This window comes from Perca flavescens, chromosome 18 (assembly GCF_004354835.1).
Source record: "Perca flavescens isolate YP-PL-M2 chromosome 18, PFLA_1.0, whole genome shotgun sequence".
Taxonomy (NCBI): domain Eukaryota; kingdom Metazoa; phylum Chordata; class Actinopteri; order Perciformes; family Percidae; genus Perca; species Perca flavescens.
In genome coordinates this window covers 12278051-12303805 of record NC_041348.1, presented here as the reverse complement: position 1 = coordinate 12303805, position 25755 = coordinate 12278051, and the positions used below count along the sequence as shown (strand labels likewise).

At 35.8% G+C, this 25755-nt stretch overlaps 1 protein-coding gene across 3 annotated transcripts in view; it reads left to right on the top strand.

Annotated features, from left to right (window-relative positions):
- The window catches only part of klhl29 (kelch like family member 29), a 232935-nt gene extending 210527 nt beyond the window's left edge, over positions 1-22408 (top strand). For 2 of the 3 annotated variants that reach the window (XM_028605865.1, XM_028605864.1), the window contains 2 exons: positions 18124-18268; positions 20967-21150. In XM_028605865.1, coding sequence (XP_028461666.1) covers positions 18124-18268; positions 20967-21150 — 329 coding nt within the window. Of the gene's footprint in view, positions 1-18123; positions 18269-20966 lie in introns of all 3 variants that reach the window. The other variant, XM_028605863.1, reaches the window with a different exon arrangement.
- Positions 22409-25755: the final 3347 nt, after the last annotated feature.

Below are 25755 nucleotides of genomic sequence, written 5' to 3'. Positions count from 1 at the left end.
GACTTTTTTGACATACTATACTATAACTGTTTTCGACATATTATACTATGCCATTTTATGACTCTTTTCGACATACTATACCTTTTTGACTTTTTTCGACATACTATACTATGCCTTTTTAAGACTTTTTTCAACATACTATACTATGACTCTTTTCGACATACTATACTATGCCTTTTTAAGACTTTTTTCGACATACTATACTATGTCTTTTTTATGACTTTTTTCGACATACTATACCTTTTTATGACTTCTTTCGACATACTATACTGTGACTCTTTTAGACATACTATACTATGCCTTTTTATGACTTTTTTCGACATACTATACTATGAATCTTTTTGACATATTTTACTATGCCTCTTTTATGACTTTTTTCGACATACTATACTATGACTCTTTTCGACATACTATACTATGCCTTATCAAGACTTTTTTCGACATACTATACTATGTCTTTTTTATGACTTTTTTTGACATACTATACTATGCCTTTTCTATGACTTTTTTTGATATACTATGACTTTTTTCGACATACTATACTATACTATCTTTTTGACTTTTTATACTATACTATTTATCTTTTTTTATGACTTTTTTCGACATACTATACTATACCTTTTTATGACTTTTTTCGACATACTATACTATGACTCTTTTTACTATACTATGACTTTTTTGACATACTATATGCCTTTTTATGACTTTTTCGACATACTATACTATGACTCTTTTTTAACATACTATATGACTATGCCTTTTTAATTACTTTTTTTTGACATACTATACTATGCCTTTTTATGACTTTTTTAGACATACTATACTTTTATGACTTTTTTTAACATACTATACTATGACTTTTTTTTTTTTCGACATACTATACTATGCCTTTTTATGACTTTTTTTGACATACTACTATGACTCTTTTAGACATACTATACTATGCCTATTTTATGACTTTTTTCGACATACTATACTACTTTACTTTTTCATACTATACTATGACTTTTTAACATACTATACTATTTTTATGACTTTTTTTAGATACTATACTATGACTTTTTATTTTTTCGACATACTATACTATTTTTTCGACATACTATTTATGACTTTTTCACATACTATACTATGCCTTTTATACTATGACTTTTTTTACATTTTTTATGACTCTTTTATATACTATTTTTTTATGACTTTTTTTCATACTATACTATGACTCTTTTCGACATACTATACTATGCCTTTTTAATGACTTTTTTACTATACTATGACTTTTTTCGATACTATACTATGCCTTTTTATGACTTTTTTTTTCACATACTATACTATGACTTTTAATGACTTTTTCGACATACTATACTATGACTTTTTTCTATACATACTTTTTTCAACATACTATACTATGACTTTTTCAACATACTATACTATTTTTTTTTTTAACTTTTTTTCATATACTATACTATGACTTTTTTCACACTTTTTATACTACTATACTATTTTTATGACTTTTTTCGACATACTATACTATGCCTTTTTTCAACATGACTTTTTTATGACTTTTTAACATACTTTTTTCACTACTATACTATGACTTTTTTAAGACTTTTTCTATGACTCTTTTCGACATATACTATGCCTTTTTTATGACTTTTTTTTTCAACATACTATACTATGACTCTTTTTACTATACTATGACTTTTCGACATACTATACTATGCCTTTTATGACTTTTTTTTTCAACATACTATACTATGACTTATGACTTTTTTCGACATACTATACTATACTATGCTCTTTATTTTTTTTACTATACTATGACTTTTTTTTTTTGACATACTATACTATGACTATTTTCGACATACTTTTCATGACTTTTTCGACATACTTACTATGACTTTTTTCGACATACTATACTATACTATGTTTTTTTATGACTTTTTTTTTCGACATACTATACTATGACTATTGCCTTTTTATGACTTTTTTCGACATACTATACTATGACTCTTTTAACATACTATACTATTTTTCGACATACTATACTATGCCTTTTTATACTATACTATGACTTTTTTACTATACTATGACTTTTTTTTTTCACATACTATACTATGACTTTTTATGACTTTTTTTTTACATACTATACTATGCCTTTTATGACTTTTTTATACTATGACATACTATATGACTTTTTAACATACTATTTTTTTTTATACTTTTTACTACTATACTATGACTTTTTTCAACATACTATACTATGCCTTTTTTATGACTTTTTTCAACATACTACTATACTATTTTTGACATCTTTTATGACTCTTTTTATATACTATACTATGCCTTTTTATGACTTTTTTTTCATACTATATACTATACATACTTTTTATGACTTTTTCAACATACTTTACTATGACTTTTTTCGACATACTATACTATGCCTTTTTATGACTTTTTTTTTAGACATACTATACTATGACTCTTTTTGACATACTATACTATGCCTTTTTTTGACTTTTTTTTTACATACTATACTATGACTTTTTTGACATACTATACTATGCCTTTTAATGACTTTTTTTCAACATACTATACTATGCCTTTTAAGACTTTTTCAACATACTATACTATGACTCTTTTCGAAATACTATACTATGCCTCTTTTATGACTTTTTTGACATACTATACTATAACTGTTTTCGACATATTATACTATGCCATTTTATGACTCTTTTCGACATACTATACCTTTTTGACTTTTTTCGACATACTATACTATGCCTTTTTAAGACTTTTTTCAACATACTATACTATGACTCTTTTCGACATACTATACTATGCCTTTTTAAGACTTTTTTCGACATACTATACTATGTCTTTTTTATGACTTTATTTCGACATAGTATGTCTTTTTATGACTTTTTTCGACATACTATACTATGAATCTTTTTGACATATTTTACTATGCCTCTTTTATGACTTTTTTCGACATACTATACTATGACTCTTTTCGACATACTATACTATGCCTTATCAAGACTTTTTTCGACATACTATACTATGTCTTTTTTATGACTTTTTTTGACATACTATACTATGCCTTTTCTATGACTTTTTTTGACATACTATGACTTTTTTCGACATACTATACTATGCATCTTTTTGACATACTATACTATGCCTCTTTTATGACTTTTTTCGACATACTATACTATGACTCTTTTCGACATACTATACTATGCCTTTTCAAGACTTTTTTCAACATACTATACTATGTCTTTTTTATGACTTTTTTTGACATACTATACTATGACTCTTTTCGACATACTATACTATGCCTTTTCAAGACTTTTTTTCGACATACTATACTATGTCTTTTTTATGACTTTTTTCGACATACTATACTATGCCTTTTTAGACTTTTTTTAACATACTATACTATGTCTTTTTTATGACTTTTTTTTCGACATATACTATACCTTTTTATGACTTCTTTTCGACATACTATACTATGACTCTTTTTGACATACTATACTATGCCTTTTATGACTTTTTCGACATATTATGCCTTTTAATGACTTTTTTTTTTTCATACTATACTATAACTCTTTTTCGACATATTATACTATGCCTTTTAATGACTTTTTTTCAACATACTATACTATGACTCTTTTCGACATACTATACTATGCCTCTTTTATGACTTTTTTCGACATACTATACTATAACTCTTTTCGACATATTATACTATGCCTTTTAATGACTTTTTTCAACATACTATACTATGACTCTTTTTGACATACTATACTATGCCTTTTTTATGACTTTTTTCGACATACTATACTATGCCATTTTAAGACTTTTTTGACATACTATACTATGACTCTTTTCGACATACTATACCTTTTTTATGCCTTTTTTCGACATACTATACTATGCCTTTTCAATACTTTTTTCGACATACTATACTATGCCTTTTTATGACTTTTTCGACATACTATACTATGACTCTTTTTGACATACTATACTATGCCTTTTAATGACTTTTTTCAACATACTATACTATGCCTTTTTAAGACTTTTTCAACATACTATACTATGACTCTTTTCGAAATACTATACTATGCCTCTTTTATGACTTTTTTGACATACTATACTATAACTGTTTTCGACATATTATACTATGCCATTTTATGACTCTTTTCGACATACTATACCTTTTTGACTTTTTTCGACATACTATACTATGCCTTTTTAAGACTTTTTTCAACATACTATACTATGACTCTTTTCGACATACTATACTATGCCTTTTTAAGACTTTTTTCGACATACTATACTATGTCTTTTTTATGACTTTATTTCGACATAGTATACCTTTTTATGACTTCTTTCGACATACTATACTGTGACTCTTTTAGACATACTATACTATGCCTTTTTATGACTTTTTTCGACATACTATACTATGAATCTTTTTGACATATTTTACTATGCCTCTTTTATGACTTTTTTCGACATACTATACTATGACTCTTTTCGACATACTATACTATGCCTTATCAAGACTTTTTTCGACATACTATACTATGTCTTTTTTATGACTTTTTTTGACATACTATACTATGCCTTTTCTATGACTTTTTTTGATATACTATGACTTTTTTCGACATACTATACTATGCATCTTTTTGACATACTATACTATGCCTCTTTTATGACTTTTTTCGACATACTACAGTGGGGGAAATAAGTATTTGACCCCTTGCTGATTTTGCAGGTTTGCCCACTTACAAAGAATGCAAAAATCTACAATTGTAATCATATGTACATTCTAACAGTGAAAGACAGAATCCCAAAGAAAATTCCAGAAAATCACATCATATGAATTTATTAAAATTGATAACCATCTGATGAGGAAAAACAAGTATTTGACCCTGACAAACAGCAAGTATTCTGGCTCCTACAAGCCAGTTAGTCTTTTTTAAGACACAGCCCCAATCCGAACCAATTATCTACATCAAATACACCTGCCTCACCTCGTTACCTGTATAAAAAGACACCTGTCAACACCCAAACAACCAGCATCCAACATCACCAACATGGGCAAGACCAAAGAGCTTTCTACGGACATCAGGGACAAGATTGTTGATCTGCACAAGGCTGGGATGGGCTTTTTCGACAATCGGAAAGCAACTTGAGAGAAAAAGATCAACTGTCGGTGCAGTTATCAGGAAATGGAAGAAGCACCACACCACCGCCAACCTCCTCGGTCTGGGCCTCCACACAAGATCTTGCCTCGTGGGTGTCCCTGATCATGTGAACGGTGAGGAATCATCCCAAAACCACAAGGGGAACTGATGAATCAACTGAAGGCAGCTGGGACCACAGTTACAAAAGAAACGGTTGGTAACACACTACGCCGTCATGGATTGAAATCCTGCAGCGCACGCAAGGTCCCCCTGCTCAAGAAGAAACATGTACAGGCCTATGAAGTTCGCCATTCACCACCTGGACGACTCAGAAGAGGCCTGGAAGAAGGTGATTTGGTCAGATGAGACCAAAATAGAACTTTTTTGGCCTCAACTCAACTTGTCGTGTTTGGAGGGCAAAGAACACTATAGTACAACCTTTTTACACCATTCCCACTGTCAAGCCTGGGGTGGCAACATCATGCTTTTCATGCTTTTTCAGCCAAGGGGACGGGACAACTCCATTGTATTGAGGGGAGGATGGACGGGCCATGTATCGTGGAATTTGGACCGACATCTCCTTCCCTCAGTGAGAGAGCTGAAGATGGGTTGAGGATGGGTGTTTCAGCACGACAACGACCCTAAGCACACCGCCAAAGCAACAAAAGAGTGGCTGAAGAAGAAGACATCAAGGTTCTGGAGTGGCCTAGCCAGTCTCCAGACCTGAATCCTATTGAAAATCTTTTCGGGAGCTTAAAATTCTATTGCCAGGCGACAACCTCGAACCTGAATGATTTGAGGCTGTCTGCAGGAGGAGGGCCAACATCCCTGCCGAAATGTGCACAAACCTTGTCACCAACTATAAAACCGTTTGACATCTGTGCTGGCCAATAATGGCTTTTCTATGCCTTATTAACATGCTGTTTGTCCAGGGGTCAAATACTTGTTTTTCCTCATCAGATGGTTATCAATTTTAATAAATTCATATGATGTGATTTTCTGGAATTTTCTTTGGGATTCTGTCTTTCACTGTTAGAATGTACATATGATTAAAATTGTAGATTTTTGCATTCTTTGTAAGTGGGCAAACCTGCAAAATCAGCAAGGGGTCAAATACTTATTTCCCCCACTGTATACTGTCTTTTTTATGACTTTTTTCGACATACTATACTATACCTTTTTATGACTTCTTTCGACATACTATACTGTGACTCTTTTCGACATACTATACTATGCCTTTTAATTACTTTTTTTGACATACTATACTATAACTCTTTTCGACATATTATACTATGCCTTTTAATGACTTTTTTTAACATACTATACTATGACTCTTTTCGTCATACTATACTATGCCTTTTTTATGACTTTTTTCGACATACTATACTATGCCTTTTTAAGACTTTTTTGACATACTATACTATGACTCTTTTCGACATACTATACCTTTTTTATGCCTTTTTTCGACATACTATACTATGCCTTTTTAAAACTTTTTTCGACATACTATACTATGCCTTTTTATGACTTTTTTCGACATACTATACTGTGACTCTTTTTTTCGACATACTATACTATGCCTTTTCAATACTTTTTTCGACATACTATACTATGCCTTTTTATGACTTTTTTGACATACTATACTATGACTCTTTTCGACATACTATACCTCTTTTATGACTTTTTTTCGACATACTATGCCTTTTAATGACTTTTTTTCAACATACTATACTATGACTCTTTTCGTCATACTATACTATGCCTTTTTATGACTTTTTTTTTTTGACATACTATACTATGCCTTTTAAGACTTTTTTTAACTACACCTTTTTATGACTTCTTTCGACATACTATACTGTGACTCTTTTCGACATACTATACTATGCCTTTTTATGACTTTTTTCAACATACTATACTATGACTCTTTTTGACATACTATACTATGCCTCTTTTATGACTTTTTTTGACATACTATACTATGACTCTTTTCGACATACTATACTAAGCCTTTTCAAGACTTTTTTTCGACATACTATACTATGTCTTTTTTATGACTTTTTTCGACATACTATACTATGCCTTTTTAAGACTTTTTTCGACATACTATACTATGTCTTTTTTATGACTTTTTTCGACATACTATACCTTTTTATGACTTCTTTCGACATACTATACTGTGACTCTTTTCGACATACTATACTATGCCTTTTTATGACTTTTTTCGACATACTATACTATGAATCTTTTTGACATATTTTACTATGCCTCTTTTATGACTTTTTTCGACATACTATACTATGACTCTTTTCGACATACTATACTATGCCTTATCAAGACTTTTTTCGACATACTATACTATGTCTTTTTTATGACTTTTTTTGATATACTATGACTTTTTTCGACATACTATACTATGCATCTTTTTGACATACTATACTATGCCTCTTTTATGACTTTTTTCGACATACTATACTGTCTTTTTTATGACTTTTTTCGACATACTATACTATACCTTTTTATGACTTCTTTCGACATACTATACTGTGACTCTTTTCGACATACTATACTATGCCTTTTAATTACTTTTTTTGACATACTATACTATAACTCTTTTCGACATATTATACTATGCCTTTTAATTACTTTTTTTAACATACTATACTATGACTCTTTTCGTCATACTATACTATGCCTTTTTTATGACTTTTTTCGACATACTATACTATGCCTTTTTAAGACTTTTTTGACATACTATACTATGACTCTTTTCGACATACTATACCTTTTTTATGCCTTTTTTCGACATACTATACTATGCCTTTTTAAAACTTTTTTCGACATACTATACTATGCCTTTTTATGACTTTTTTCGACATACTATACTGTGACTCTTTTAGACATACTATACTATGCCTTTTCAATACTTTTTTCGACATACTATACTATGCCTTTTTATGACTTTTTTGACATACTATACTATGACTCTTTTCGACATACTATACCTCTTTTATGACTTTTTTTCGACATACTATGCCTTTTAATGACTTTTTTTCAACATACTATACTATGACTCTTTTCGTCATACTATACTATGCCTTTTTTATGACTTTTTTCGACATACTATACTATGCCTTTTTAAGACTTTTTCAACTACACCTTTTTATGACTTCTTTCGACATACTATACTGTGACTCTTTTCGACATACTATACTATGCCTTTTTATGACTTTTTTCAACATACTATACTATGACTCTTTTTGACATACTATACTATGCCTCTTTTATGACTTTTTTTGACATACTATACTATGACTCTTTTCGACATACTATACTATGCCTTTTCAAGACTTTTTTTCGACATACTATACTATGTCTTTTTTATGACTTTTTTCGACATACTATACTATGCCTTTTTAAGACTTTTTTCGACATACTATACTATGTCTTTTTTATGACTTATTTCGACATACCATACCTTTTTATGACTTCTTTCGACATACTATACTGTGACTCTTTTCGACATACTATACTATGCCTTTTTATGACTTTTTTCGACATATTATGCCTTTTAATGACTTTTTTTTTTCTCATACTATACTATAACTCTTTTTTCGACATATTATACTATGCCTTTTAATGACTTTTTTCAACATACTATACTATGACTCTTTTCGACATACTATACTATGCCTCTTTTATGACTTTTTTCGACATACTATAACTCTTTTCGACATATTATACTATGCCTTTTAATGACTTTTTTCAACATACTATACTATGACTCTTTTTGACATACTATACTATGCCTCTTTTATGACTTTTTTTGACATACTATACTATGACTCTTTTTGACATACTATACTATGCCTTTTAATGACTTTTTTCAACATACTATACTATGCCTTTTTAAGACTTTTTCAACATACTATACTATGACTCTTTTCGAAATACTATACTATGCCTCTTTTATGACTTTTTTGACATACTATACTATAACTGTTTTCGACATATTATACTATGCCATTTTATGACTCTTTTCGACATACTATACCTTTTTGACTTTTTTCGACATACTATACTATGCCTTTTTAAGACTTTTTTCAACATACTATACTATGACTCTTTTCGACATACTATACTATGCCTTTTTAAGACTTTTTTCGACATACTATACTATGTCTTTTTTATGACTTTATTTCGACATAGTATACCTTTTTATGACTTCTTTCGACATACTATACTGTGACTCTTTTAGACATACTATACTATGCCTTTTTATGACTTTTTTCGACATACTATACTATGAATCTTTTTGACATATTTTACTATGCCTCTTTTATGACTTTTTTCGACATACTATACTATGACTCTTTTCGACATACTATACTATGCCTTATCAAGACTTTTTTCGACATACTATACTATGTCTTTTTTATGACTTTTTTTTACATACTATACTATGCCTTTTCTATGACTTTTTTTGACATACTATGACTTTTTTCGACATACTATACTATGCATCTTTTTGACATACTATACTATGCCTCTTTTATGACTTTTTTCGACATACTATACTATGACTCTTTTCGACATACTATACTATGCCTTTTCAAGACTTTTTTCAACATACTATACTATGTCTTTTTTATGACTTTTTTCAACATACTATACTATGACTCTTTTCGACATACTATACTATGCCTCTTTTATGACTTTTTTGACATACTATACTATAACTCTTTTCGACATATTATAGTATGCCTTTTTATGACTCTTTTCGACATATTATACTATGCCTTTTTATGACTTTTTTCGACATACTATACTATGCCTTTAAGACTTTTTTCAACATACTATACTATGTCTTTTTTATGACTTTTTTCGACATACTATACCTTTTTATGACTTCTTTCGACCTACTATACTGTGACTCTTTTCGACATACTATACTATGCCTTTTTATGACTTTTTTCGACATACTATACTATGAATCTTTTTGACATACTATGCCTCTTTTATGACTTTTTTTGACATACTATACTATGACTCTTTTCGACATACTATACTATGCCTTTTCAAGACTTTTTTCGACATATTATACTGTGTCTTTTTTATGACTTTTTTTCAACATACTATACTATGCCTTTTTTTTTTTTTTTTTTTTTTTTTTTAAGATAATTTTTTTGGGCATTTTAGGCCTTTAATGATAGGACAGCTGAAGAAGTGAAAGGGGAGAGAGAGGGGGATTGACATGCAGCAAAGGGCCGCAGGTCGGAATCGAACCCCGGTCCGCTGCGTCGAGGTGTAAACCTCTACACATGACCGCCTGCTCTACCAACCGAGCTATTGGGGCGCCTACTATGCCTTTTTAAGACTCTTTTCGACATACTATACTATGCCTCTTTTATGACTTTTTTCGACATACTATACTATGACTCTTTTTGATATACTATACTATGCCTTTTTAAGAATTTTTATCGACATACTATACTATGACTTTTTTATGACTTTTTTCGAGAATACTATACTATACCTTTTTAAGACTTTTTTCAACATACTATACTATGACTCTTTTCGACATACTATACTATGCCTTTTAAGACTTTTTTCGACATACTATACTATGTCTTTTTTATGACTTTTTTCGACATACTATACCTTTTTATGACTTCTTTCGACCTACTATACTGTGACTCTTTTCGACATACTATACTATGCCTTTTTATGACTTTTTTCGACATACTATACTATGAATCTTTTTGACATACTATACTATGCCTCTTTTATGACTTTTTTCGACATACTATACTATGACTCTTTTCGACATACTATACTATGCCTTTTCAAGACTTTTTTCGACATACTATACTATGTATTTTTTATGACTTTTTTCGACATACTATACTATGCCTTTTTTATGACTTTTTTTCAACATACTATACTATGCCTTTTTAAGACTTTTTTTGACATACTATACTATGACTCTTTTCGACATACTATACTATGCCTCTTTTATGACTTTTTTCGACATACTATACTATGACTCTTTTCGATATACTATACTATGCCTTTTTAAGAATTTTTATCGACATACTATACTATGACTTTTTTATGACTTTTATGGCCTTCAGCCGCTTGTACCCTGGATCTCGTTCTTTCAGTCATGACCCAGCCTTCATGACCATAGGTGAGGGTAGGAACGAAAACTGACCGGTAGATCGAGTGCTTTGCCTTCTGGCTCAGCTCTCTTTTCGTCACAACGGTGCGATAGATTAAATGTAATACCGCACCCGCTGCACCGATTCTCCGACCAATCTCCCGCTCCGTTGTCCCCTAACTCGCGAACAAAACCCCAAGGTACTTGAGCTCCTTCACTTGGGGTAAGGACTCATTCCCTACCTGGAGTAGGCACGCATATATCGGTTTCCTGCTGAGAACCATGGCCTCAGATTTAGAGGTGCTGATCCTCATCCCAACTGCTTCACTCTCGGCTGCGAACCGATCCAGTGAGTGCTGAAGGTCGCAGGCCGATGATGCCATCAGGACCACATCATCTGCAAAGAGCAGCGATGAGATCCCCAGCCCACCAAACTGCAACCCCTCCCCACCCCGACTACGCCTCAATATCCTGTCCATAAATGTTACAAACAGGATTGGTGACAAAGCGCAGCCCTGGCGGAGGCCAACCCTCACCTGAAACGAGTCCGACTTACTGCCGAGAACCCGGACAGAGATTGGTTGGCCCTGAGAAGAGACCCCCTCACCCCATACTCCCACAGCACCTCCCACAGTATCTCCCGGGGGACCCGGTCATACGCCTTTTCCAGATCCACAAAACACATGTAGACCGGTTGGGCATACTCCCAGGCTCCCTCCAGGATCCTTGCGAGAGTGAAGAGCTGGTCCGTTGTTCCACGACCAGGACGGAATCCGCATTGTTCCTCTTCAACCCGAGGTTCGACTATCGGCCGAACCCTCCTTTCCAGCTCCTTGGAGTAGACTTTACCAGGGAGGCTGAGAAGTGTGATACCCCTGTAATTGGCACACACCCTCTGGTCCCCCTTTTTAAAAAGAGGGACCACCACCCCGGTCTGCCGCTCCTTTGGCACTGTCCCAGACTTCCACGCAATGTTGAAGAGGCGTGTCAACCAGGACAGCCCCTCCACACCCAGAGCCTTGAGCATTTCTGGACGGATCTCATCAATCCCAGGGGCTTTGCCACTGTGGAGTGTTTTGACTACATCAGTGACTTCCACCTGGGAAATTGACAATGATCCCCCATCATCCTCCAGCTCTGCCTCTAACATAGAGGGCGTATTAGTCGGATTCAGGAGTTCCTCAAAGTACTCCTTCCACCGCGCTATTTCCTCCTCAGTTGAGGTCAACAGTGTCCCATCCTTACTGTACACAGCTTGGATGTTTCCCCGCTTCCCCCTCCTGAGGTGGCGAACAGTTTTCCAGAAGCACCTTGGTGCCGACCGAAAGTCCTTCTCCAAACTTCTCCCACACCCGCTGCTTTGCCTCTTTCACGGCAGAGGCTGCAGCCCTTCGGTACCCTGCAACCGCCTCCGGAGTCCTCTGGGATAACATATCCCGGAAAGACTCCTTCTTCAGTCGGACTGCTTCCCCGACCACCAGATGGTGATCAGTTGACAGCTCCGCCCCTCTCTTCACCCGAGTGTCCAAAACATACGGCCTCAGATCAGATGAAACGATTATAAAATCGATCATTGACCTTTGGCCTAGGGTGCTCTGGTACCACGTACACTTATGAGCATCCCTATGTTTGAACATGGTGTTTGTTATAGACAATCCACGACTAGCACAGAAGTCCAACATGTTGTATGACTCTTTTCGACATACTATACTATGCGTCTTTTATGATTTTTTTCGACATACTATACTATGACTCTTTTCGACTTACTGGACTATGCCTTTTTAAGACTCTTTTCGACATACTATACTATGAGTCTTTTCGACATATTATACTATGACTTTTTGACTTTTTTCAACATACTATACTATGACTGTTTTCGACATACTATACTATGCCTTTTTTATGTATTTTTTCGACATACTATGAGTCTTTTCGACATATTATACTATGCCTTTTTGACTTTTTTCAACATGCTATACTATGACTCTTTTCGACATACTATACTATGACATTTTTCAACATACTATACTATGACTTTCTTATGACTTTTTTTGACATACTATACTATGACTCTTTTCGACATATTATACTATGCTCTTTTCGACATATTATACTATGACTTTCTTATGACTTTTTTACATATACTATGACTCCTTTCGACATATTATACTATGACTTTCTTATGACTTTTTTGACATACTATGACTCTTTTCGACATACTATACTATGCCTTTTTATGCCTTTTTTCGACATACTATACTAGGCCTTTTTATGACTTTTTTCAACATACTATACTATCTTTTTATGACTCTTTTCAACATACTATACTATGCCTTTTTATGACTTTTTTTCGACATACTATACTATGCCTTTTTATGATTTTTTTTCAACATACTATGACTTTTTTCGACATACTATACTATGCCTTTTTATGACTTTTTTTCTACATACTATACTATGACTTTTTTCGACATGCTATACTATTCCTGTTAAAAGACCTTTTTCAACATACTATACTATGACTCTTTTTGACATACTATATTATGCCTTTTTATGACCTTTTTCAACATACTATACTATGACTTTTCGACATACTATACTATGACTTTTTGACATACTATAGTATGCCTTTTTAAGACTTTTTTCAACATACTATACTATGTCTTTATGACTTTTTTCGACATACTATACTATGCCTTTTTTATGACTTTTTTCAACATACTATACTATGACTTTCTTATGACTTTTTTTGACATACTATACTATGACTCTTTTCGACATACTATACTATGACTTTTTTCAACATACTATACTATGCCTTTTTATGACTCTTCGACATACTATACTATGCCTTTTTATGACTTTTTTCGACATACTATGACTCTTTTCGACATACTATGCTGTGCCTCTTATGACTTTTTTTGACATACTATACTATAACTCTTTTCGACATATTATACTATGCCTTTTTATGAATTTTTTCAACATACTATACTATGAGTCTTTTCGACATATTATACTATGCCTTTTTTGACTTTTTTTCAACTTACTATACTATGACTTATTTCGACATACTATACTATGTCTCTTTTCGACATACTATGCCTTTTTGATTACTTTTTTCGACATACTATACTATGCCTTTTTAATGACTTTTTTCAACATACTATACTATGAGTTTTTTTGACATACTATACTACGACTTTTTTCGACATACTATACTATGCCTTTTTTATGACTTTTTTCGACATACTATACTATGCCTTTTTTATGACTTTTTTCGACATACTATACTATGCCTTTTTTATGACTTTTTTCGACATACTATACTATGCCTTTTTTATGACTCTTTTCAACATACTATACTATGAGTTTTTTTTTTGACATACTATACTACGACTTCTTTTGACATACTATACTATGACTTTTTTATGACATTTTTCGACATACTATACTATGACTTTTTTCGACATACTATACTATGACTCCTTTCGATATACTATGCCTTTTTGATGTATTTTTTCGACATAATATACTACGTCTTTTCAAGACTTTTTTTTTTCGACATACTATGCCTTTTTATGACTTTTTTCTACATACTATACTATGCCTTTTTATGACTTCTTTTGACATACTATACTATGACTTTTTTATGACATTTTTCTACATACTATACTATGACTTTTTTCGACATACTATGCCTTTTTGATGTATTTTTTCGACATACTATACTATGTCTTTTCAAGACTTTTTTTCGACATACTATACTATGCCTTTTTATTCCTTTTTTCGACATACTATACTATGCCTTTTTCATGACTTTTTTTTAAAACTTTCTCTTTAACTTGCTCTTACAGCCACAATTCTTACTTCTCATATACCATTTATTACCAACTGTAGATATACTTGTCTGTTTTTGGTCAATGTGCTCATAAAAGCAATAGGACTTATACACAAATGACAAGAGCCAAAAGCATTCCTTTATTGACAGCCCTTCTTAAACATCCTTGACATTTCTGGACAAAAGCACAGTACCAGTTTTTCAAATCGCTAATATGCCCACATTTTTTAACTTTATCCACACAAATTATATATCAATAGGTTTGCAAGTGCTTTCTGGTGCCCGGGGTGAGGTCATTATATTCATTTTACATATTATTTTGACTCCTTCGATGGGAAGTTTACCAGGGCTCTTTCAGTTAATCTCAGTAGCAAGCAGTTTATACACAAACAGGTGTGATAATTAAACTTCAAATCCAGGGTAAGACTTGCTGTTCTCCTAGACCATGACACCGCACTTTTCCCCAGACAAAAACAAAATTTACAGGTACAGACAAAAATATTCTCAGTACTTCAGCTTCTTCTTATGCAATTATACCAGCAATCCAGTTTAGCTTTAGCAATTTAGCTTTTCAGCATTCACAAGCTTTTTCTGCAGGAAATACATTTTCTAGTTGGCAAATGTTAGCATGCTAACACACTAAAGTAAGATGGTGAACATAGTAACACGGAACCTTACATCTACTTAAACGGGACATATTATGAAAAATTCACTTTTTCCGTACTTTTGCTAATCTGAAGTGCTTACCACAAACTGTGATATAAGACAACCCAGTCAGTTTTTTGTGGGCTGTCTAGATAAACATGGGATTTAACCGCCCTCCATCTGAGTGTCCAACCACGACTTGAGGGCTACCTTCGCAAAGTTGTGTTCTATTTTTCTAGCAAGCCAGTCACAGCAGACTGGGTTTTTCGGGAGGGGGGCTGAAAGAGAGTGCTAAAACAGAGCGTTTTAGACAGAGGGTGAATACAGGTATATTCAGACAGACAGTATGAGAAAAAGACTGTAAAGCATGTTAAAATTGTTCTAGCAGAAACCCAAAATACAAGTATGAACCTGAAAATGAGCATGATATGTCTCCTTTAACATCAGCATGTTAGCATTGTCGTGAGCATTTCATACGCCATTTCCCCACACATAAACTTATATTTATATAAGAATGTGCAGTGAGACCTGGCATTTACATTGTTTTGATAAAGAGAAGATGAAATACAAGGTGAGAGATGTAACTAGACTAAAACATTGTTTGTTTATGGTTTTTTTTAAACCAGTTTTCACTGTTACTTTGCTGTAAACACAAATCAAATACACATTTCTAAACTTAATTTAAAATAATTTATGGATGATGAATTTTATTCTTTTTATTTACATGTACGAGTGTCCGTTAATGATCTTTTAATTTGATCCTGAATTGTGAAGCACCTTGTGGTCTGTTTCAATACGAGCTTTGTAAATGAATCGTTGATCATCCTTCTGACATTTAATAATCATGCTTGCTGCGGTGAGGGTTTCTAGGTACATGTGATGAATTAGTGGTATGGGCTTTACAAATAGCCGCAGCCGTGCGTAATGACAGCTGTTCTGCCGCTTTTGGAGAAATTGCACTTCTTCTTTGCCGTTCTTCTTATCGACAGGTCTTCTGAGTGGTGGAGCGGGCCCAAGTATCAATATTCACCTGGATGTTTAAAATCGTCTCTAATTCAATTTATGGCGAGCAGTGGGAGTGGAAATGAGGCTCAGTTCCACAGTGATTGAGATTTATAAACCAGAACCATGTGTATGTGCAGCTTTTGAAATGATTGAATATGCAAATTTTGGTTTTAGTCGTGAATACACAGTTTCATGCATCTGGCCCCAAGTCTTGTTGTTAGAGTACATTATGAGTTGAAGTGTAGTAGCCGAACAGCTAATGCACTGCAGCTCCTTCAGAGTGTCAGCCTGAGGAGCAGCAGAAGCACCTCTTGCCTCCAGAGATGACCTGTTAATTAAACATGTCGGACTGCTCTCAGCGGCAAGGCGGAGAAGAGGGGAGGTGGTTCTACTGCACGAGAGGAGCTTTTAGGGCCTCGGTCGCCATTATTAAGGCGTCAGACAACCCTCTTCCTGTTGCCCGTCTCCAGTGAGGGATGTCTGTCAATTGTGGCAGGAAACAGCGAGGACGGCGGCTCACGACCAAGCGTCTGTGCATTATTCATGCTGCTTGTAAATTGGCCAGCTGCAGTCTGCTCGAGAGAAATTGCTCTGAGTTTGAAATACACTTCCTATCCCACACAGCAGGGCTGCTGCTCACAGGCTGCAGGTTGCCAATGGCACTGTTCCGCACAAACCACTGTTTCATTTTGTTTCCCATCTATAATTCTACAGTGGTGCTGCTTCAATGCCTGTGTTTTCCTCCTGTGCTATATACTGTATCAGATTGAATTATACATTATGCACAGTATGCAGTTTACCACCTGTTCACTCATGTATTCCCAATACATGTGCACAGTGTTTTTTTTTTTTTTTTTTCCCCCTTTGTGAATCTATGGATGTGCCAGAGGGAGTAATGCAATTGTGAATTATTGGGACTTAGGTAACTCTTTTATATTGCTGCCAAGCCCAAACATATTTTTGAGCAGAACCCAATAAAGCCACTGTGATTTATGAACTCTGCTTTTTCACTGGTTTGCCATCCATTCTCAGTTGTGTTTTTTATTTATTTATTTTTTTTCTCCAAAGCAATCTTGAGAATGGCACATCTGTAAAGTGATAAGGAGAATGGTGATGATGATTCTTGCATGCAGCCTAGTGATCGAAAGCGGGGGGGAAAAGAAAAGCCATTATACAGAATGGAAATTTCTGCTGTATGTGAGAATGACATTAAACACTAGCTCTCTGTTTTCTCTAACAAAAACCTCTCTCTCCCTCTCTCCTTCTCTTCCTCCCACACCTTTTAGATAACAAATACGCCCCTGCAGTGAGTCTAAACGGTTTTATATTCATCCTGGGAGGAGCCTACGCTCGAGCCACCACTATCTATGACCCAGACAAAGGCAACATCAAGGCTGGTCCCAACATGAATCACTCTCGGCAGTTCTGCAGGTAAGAGATTATTAATGTAGCAGTGCTGTACATAAGTAAGTGGAATTGTGAAGACTTTTCAAAAGCTGAAATTGCATTGTCTGTTTTGTGTGAAGCATCAAAAACACTCTGACATTATTACACAGCCTCAAGAAATTTGCACAACAACTTTAAGTTTATTTGTAATGTGTCAGTTTTTTGCGTCATAACGGTAAAACGCTGCACAGGGAAAATATTTGCATTCAGGCCAGTTAGTTAATAAAACGACCGTCGTGGGCTGACGGTGTTTTCAACACGCTGCATGTAGGTTGTGAAAATTCTCCCTTGGTTGAAAAATAGCTCTCTAATTCATAGGCTTGATTCGTAAAATTGCTTGATCAGTAACGCCGCCGTCTGTCACGCTGAGAGAAACGAGACACATCCGTAGGAATAGCAGAGCCTCAGCTTGATTTAATCAACTTTCTTTCACAGTGCTGAATCGCTCTATTTTATCCTGAGTTAAAACTGTGTGAGATAATTTGTAATTTATTTGCACTGTGTAATGTTTCTGAAACAAGAAACAGAAGTCCGCACCTGTAACTTTTATACCACTTGTGGATACATACTAGCTGATAAAAGGAAATAAATGAAAATTAACAACAGCAGGATCACATCCTAATAGCCCAGTCAGCTCGAGCCACTGAGGTGTGCATTTTGCTGGATAATGAATCCACGCTTTTCCTACGCCCGAGCCCTTTTTTTTTGTTGTTGCAGAAGCTGAGAATAAAAGAAGCATGCACAAAGTACATTTGGAGAAGCAATTACAGGCGGTGATCTTATGTGCAGAATGTATAACATAAATCATGTTGTCAGAGTTATTGATAAGCTGCAGCAGCACACGCCAGGCAGCTGTTCTGCTACATTTAACTAAGTCTGACACGAGAGGAGGAAGGAGGGAGCAACAACAAACACACAGGGTTGTCAAAAGAGGAAAACGCACAGATACTCAGACCCGGCACTATCTACAGTGAAGGCTCCTGCACAGAAGATGAAGTCCAGCAGGTCATCGTGCAGGAGAGCTGATATTCTCCCTTCTCGCTGTGGCCGGCGCTCTGCGGGCCTACACCTCCCCTCGGTTTATCAGGAAGAGCAGCTCCAGGCTTTTGCCCCTGCGCTCTTTCCATTTTCAGATCAGCTGTGCTTTCTCTCTAAGTAGATTTAGGCTTTATGTAATAATCTGTTTCCTTCCCAACAGTGTTGTGAATTTGGGCAATAGGACTGCATGTTGTTCGCTGCGTGCGTATATGTGCGTTTGTGCGTGTGTGCGTGTGTTTGTGTGTTAGAGCGGGCACCTTAGGTAAATGCAGATCGTTCCAAACCCCAATAGGAGTACAAAGCCCTAATCAGCTTAGAGCCCAAGTTTTAATCCTCTCCGCACACAAACTGCTGTTTCTGTTTCTCATATCAAATGAGCACATTTGTAGAGATATTTGCTTTTTCATTAGTTTTCTCTCTCTCGCCCTCGAGAGGGAATGTAATGTGTGTGGTTTTCCCCCTACCTTACAAAGTAGCCTCGTCGGGCATGTCGAGAGCACGCGTGCCTGATGTCATGACATCAGCGCGACAATCGGCATGTTTATGGAGATGTTGTCCTCTAACTGGCTTTGTTTCTCTGATCACGATTGACAGTAACTGTGAGTCATAGAAATATTACATCAATGGGATTAAAATGACAAAATAAATAATACTGACCATGAAAAGTATCAGAAACTGAACTGTAAGGAGTATTTTTGGGAAATATGCATGTTACGGAAAATTACACTCCCTCTCATGCCTGTACAGTAAATAAAAGTTAGCTTAGCTTAGCACAAAGGAAAACAGCTAGCATGGCTTCTTCAAATGTTAAAATCCACCTAGCAACACCTCTTATGCTCACTTATTAACCCATATCTTGTTTGTTTAGTCTGTGCAAAAACAATTCAGCATCCCTTTGGGGGGTTATGTGCCGGACTTATAGCTTCATCTTAAATTGCATCCTGCACTTGTCTCCCTTCCTCGCGTCTTAGTCCCTCCCTCTGAGGAAGCGCGGGAGAGACACGAGGAAATCATGGCAGGAGAGAGGCAACGAGCAAATGTGTTTAAGACGTCATTTCCTCTGAAGCGTCACGTGAATTTGTCAGCTTTATAGGCGGAGTTAGCGACCCTTTCAGCTGCACGGCTTCCTGGAAGGCTGCTCTCGTGTTTCCTCGCTCATAGCTCCTCGGTGATCCCTCCTCGATTATTGCTCCTCGGGGCAGAAATAAGGTCTAAGAGACGGCCTTCACGGAGGAGGACCTATCAAATAAGGGACGTGGGATGTACCCCACTTCTTGTTGCTCAGTCAGACATAGTCGGACACATAAGCCCCCACAAAAAGAAAGATTTAAAGAATGAAATGAGATATATAATTTGTTCGTGAGTGAGCTAGAGGTGCTAGTAGGCCAATTTTGTTACCATTTGTCAGAGTCAGGCTAGCTGTTTTCCCAGGTTAGTGTTTCTGTGCTAAGTTAACTGGCTACTGGCTGTAGCTTCATATATAACGAACAGATACGAGGGGGCTATCAATCTTCCCATCTAACTCTCCGCATGAAAGCAGATATTACCCAAAAATGTAATTCTGTTCCCTTTAAGGATTCTACTTTCTTTTTTTTAAAACAAAGACCTCTAACCAAAAGGCATAATTCTGTGTGTGCCTGTGCAGCGCTGTGATCCTGGACGGGAAGATCTACGCCACAGGAGGCATCGTGAGCAGCGAGGGTCCGGCCCTCGGCAACATGGAGACCTTCGACCCTTGCAGCAACACTTGGACACTCCTGCAGTCGCTGCCCTGCCCGCTCTTCAGACACGGCTGCGTGGTCATCAAGAAGTACATTCAGAGCGGCTGAGGGACCCCGTCACGCTGGGTCGACGGCAAACAGCAGCTGAGCGCCAGTTGTGGGACGATGTGCGACGGCAGCTCAGGGCCGGTCGGTGAACAACCTCTGGACTTGACGCCAACATCCATCCACTCTGTTTCTTGTCCCAGCACCCCTCCCCCAAAAAAATACAAATAAAAAAAAAAGCCCTGTGGAGAATGTACTCATGTTCAACTACTCAGCCATGTCATGGTGACGGTGCCTAACCTCCAGTACAGTATGTGTCATGGTAGTAGTTCATCCTCTCATCCAACAGGCACAGGGACCCTCTTAGTAAATGACCCCTTGGTTTCAGTTCTGTCTTTTCCTGATCTCTAAACTCACCACCTCCCTATTTCTTTACTGTTCTCGGACTCAGCGCAGTGAAAGCCACTGCAGGTCCAGCTTCTTAAGAATTATGTTTAACAGGTGTCGGTTTTCCAGTCATGCATTAGAGAGCAGGGTTTCTTTTTGGTGTACGAATGTTTTGTTTTTTTTCAGTAGTGGCATCTACAGGACAGGAGGAAAAGTGAAGGAAAGGAATCAGACTGTTTTCCTCTTTATCAGTGCATGGAACGAATTCTCTCCGCTGTGTCGGGAAGAGGAGAATTCCTACCGTGCGTGTGGATTTATGAGGTAATTTTAAAAACAGATTTTGAACTCTGTGTAACCCAGTTACAAGTCTAGTGACTTGCTAAACATAGGAAAACCCATAACCTCTGGGTCAGGCAGGGTTTAAAAAGAGAAAATCTCTATTTTTTTTTTTCTATGTTCTTGTGTAATTCCAGTCTGATGATGATATCACTTGATTCACCCTATCTTGCGCTCTGGGACGAAGACGGCTACATTTATAAAGAGAGAGGGAATTCCTCCTTTCACTGACCTCTGATCAGATGTTCAAGTTGGGACAGTTCCTTCGGGGAAAAAAAAGCACAATAATCACATGTGACCGTTAATAGTTATCTGTTAATCCATGTTTTTGTGTCTTTCAGCAGCTTCCACCCCCACCTTCTTTTTGTTTTATACAACCTGTTTCATTGCAACCCACAGAGGATTTTGGGTTGGTATTCTGTACATACAGGAAGGAAATATGTATATTTTAAAACCTGAAGGCAATTCTGTATAAATGTTTTTAGAAAAAAAAAATGATAGGTTTGGATTCCAAATGGTATGTCTGTAAATCTGTACCCAAAAAGGAGAAATTAACAATTGTTATTATTGAAACCTAATACATATACCAGAACATGAACACATTGTCAAGTCTTTTTTTTTATTATATATATACACCTGTATTAATGAATCAAGGGGACATGTTGAGTATTTATTTGCTCAAAAGCGCCCTTCTACGACAGCATATTAGGGCTAGCCTGACCCATCTCAAGAGGTTGGGTCTGGGAACTCACCATTGGCAGGGCTACAACCAGGCAGGGCAACGAAGAAGGTAGTGGAGCTAGTTGATAGATTAAACTTTTGCTGTATCTGGTCGGCAAAACTCCGAACACATCTTTAAAGATTTCTTTTGGGGGAGGGGGCATTTTTCAGCCTTTATTTCAATATGACAGAAGACATGAAAGGGGAAAGTGAGAGGGGGAATGACATGCAGCAAAGGGCCGCAGGTTGGAGTCGAACCCGGTCCCGCTGCGTCGAGGAGTAAACCTCTATATATGGGCGCCCACTCTATCAACTGAGTTAAACAGGCGCCCAACAGCTTCATTTTTTAAGAATGATTTCTGTGCCGTTCTTTTCTCAATGAAAAGCTTAACTCCAAGTCTTCCAGAAGACCGCTGTTCCCAGCAGCAGCAGCCATAAGCCCCGCCCACAGACTCTATACACGATGTGATTGGCCTGACCAGAGTTTGGTTGTTCCAGCTTGCGAGCCAACTGAGAGTGCCTAGACCCCCCTGTGTGCAAATTACATTTGCTGCCGTCGAGATTTATAGGCTATATTAGAGCCAATGTAGGGTAAAAAAAAAAAAAAAAAGAGCCGGGGAGGAGGGTAATATTCAAAGAATTAGGTCGTAACTTCCCTAAAAACCAACTTGGCTATTCCCTGACATTAAAGTTAAAAAATAAAGTATATTAATCAAGTAAATTTACAAGAAAAACTCAAGAACCACAGAACATGGGTGAAGTACAATACAAGTACATTTTGGCATAGCAAAAAATAATGCACTAAGAAAAACACTTGAAATCTATACCGTTTGCACCTTTTTTATTCAAGTATATCACAGCAGTTTGAGAAATACAGTAAAGGTTTTATTTCAAATATAACTTACACTAAAGTAACAATTGCGAACAGGTGTGTTAAATACACAAACAGAATTGACAAAGCTATGGAAACTCAACTAAATTAAGTGTGAAAGAAATGGGGACGAACAAAGTAATTCAGGATAGAACAAACCCTTTCCCTCTGCATACTGGACTAAGTAGTCTCAACTACCAGACAAAAATTGGTTGTTAGTCCAAACTGGCTACAATTTATAATAAGAAAGGAAGATCACAATGTATGACATTTAACTACCCATATTTTATTTTCATATGCGTTTCTAAATTCATAAAAAATAACTCTTTTGGCAGAAAGTGGAGACAAAGTGAACATCATCTGGTCCTGTTTCTCTTTCTGGGATGTACTAGACACATTTTAAATATCAGTTCCGTCCTTATGTTAGTCTCTTCCAGTATGCCACAAACTGTAACCGCTTTAACACAGAAAACACCAGAACAATGAAATAAATAGAAAAAGTTGAAAGGGCATGTTGTCGCGTGTTGAACCTGAGAGACCTGTAAACCCTTTATTCCCCCGTACACGCCAAAAAAACAAACAAAAAAAACTGCTACACAAACGCTACGCAATTCAGCAAAATTGTTAAAACGGACGTGCAACGCTTCCCGATTTGTTAAATTTCAAAAACGTACACAAAGATAATTGACTGAAAATTAGGTGTAAAACATGTTTAATAATAAATAATCTGAATCATGAGATGAAAATCTGCAACAACAAAAAAAGAATAATGAAGGCGATGGTTGTGTAAAATAGGCAGAAAATGCTCTCCGTAGCTTCTAAGAAAGTGTGGGGGTGATAACATGAAAGAGGAGCAGAACTAGGTACTGTAGAAATTAAAGAAGAACCTGAAACGTAAGCATTAAATATACAATCCATGAAATATGCTTAAAACGTATGCAATCATCATCTGGCTCAAATACAAACATACAGAACAATCGGAGAGATATAAACAACTCTTGGATTACTGTGGCAGCTGTGGTTTCACTGATCTGGTACCTCGGATGGTACTGTAGATGTTGCAACAGTATTTTGGGGGAGGAAAAAAGAAAGTAAAAGAAAATAGCGTTTTTTGTACCCAGTAAACAGTTTTCGCATTAAAATAAATTAAGCTGAGGTAGCGTTGGTTTTTCTCTCTGCAGTAGTCCAAGTGCTAACCTGTTGTTGCCAGTTAGCATATGGTCTTTGCTTTTATCACAGAGAATCTGAGAAAAGGCAGAGGTGAGCTGGGGTCAGAGTTGCACCAAGAGGTTTGAGGACTGGACAAGAGTGAAAGGGGGGTGGGGGACCCTTCTCCAGTACAAACTAGCTCAAAATATGGCATCTCCAAAACCATGACAATGCCATGAAAACGTCATAAAGCTTCAGTAAACCCCTTTATTTACTGCAGTCAGAAAACTTCACTGTGTCGGCCTCAGATGAGAATCCAGCTTCTCTTGTCTTGTGTTGACAAAAACAGATGAAATCAATCCATAAAGTCGATACACTCATTTTTTTTTTTTTTTTTAAAAAGGAGAAAAAAAGAAAAGAAAAAGAGAAATCATGTAATGCTTTACACACCTTAGTGACGGGCACTGCCTAGAATGGCCTTGTTCATTATGGATTCACAACCCATGCAAAAGCTCAACTCAAGCAAAGCATTTGTATAAAAAAAAACAAAAAAACAACCCGTACAAAATAATTAGCAAATTCACAACATAACAGATAGGTTGTTATGACCGTCTAATAGAACATTTTCATAGTTTAAACAGAATTCCTGTGAACGGGCACCGTCATGTCAGCACCTTTTTATTAGGGAGTGGGATAACACTTGGCATGGTAAATCGTTTGACTCGCATGATAATGTTGTTGTTTTGCATATATGGGAAACTTAAGAAAAGCTGGTGTCGTCAACCTCTTCATACACCTGCTGTCCGCTCAGGTGGAGGCTGACCTCCCCCAACAGGTCTGGGTTTTAACGGGGCATGGATAGATTTAAAAATCTAAACATTTCGAGTGCTTGATACGTATCTGGCCACAACACTGACGCAGCCACAGAGGGAAAGTATTATCTGTATAGAACACCTTTTATCTTTTTTTTTTTATATGTTGTCAATTAGTTTTTTTGGCCCAGGTTGGAGATAACCTAGGTATGTCTTTTAAAATTAAATTTATATAGATATATACTGTATATATATTTTGCTCTAAGGTAACCGTGACCTCAGTGGTTAGGGCCCACCCCAACTTGAGCCTGTTCATTGTCACAAGTAGTAAATAAAAAATCCTGCTGAATATATATATATATATATATATATATATATATATATATATATATA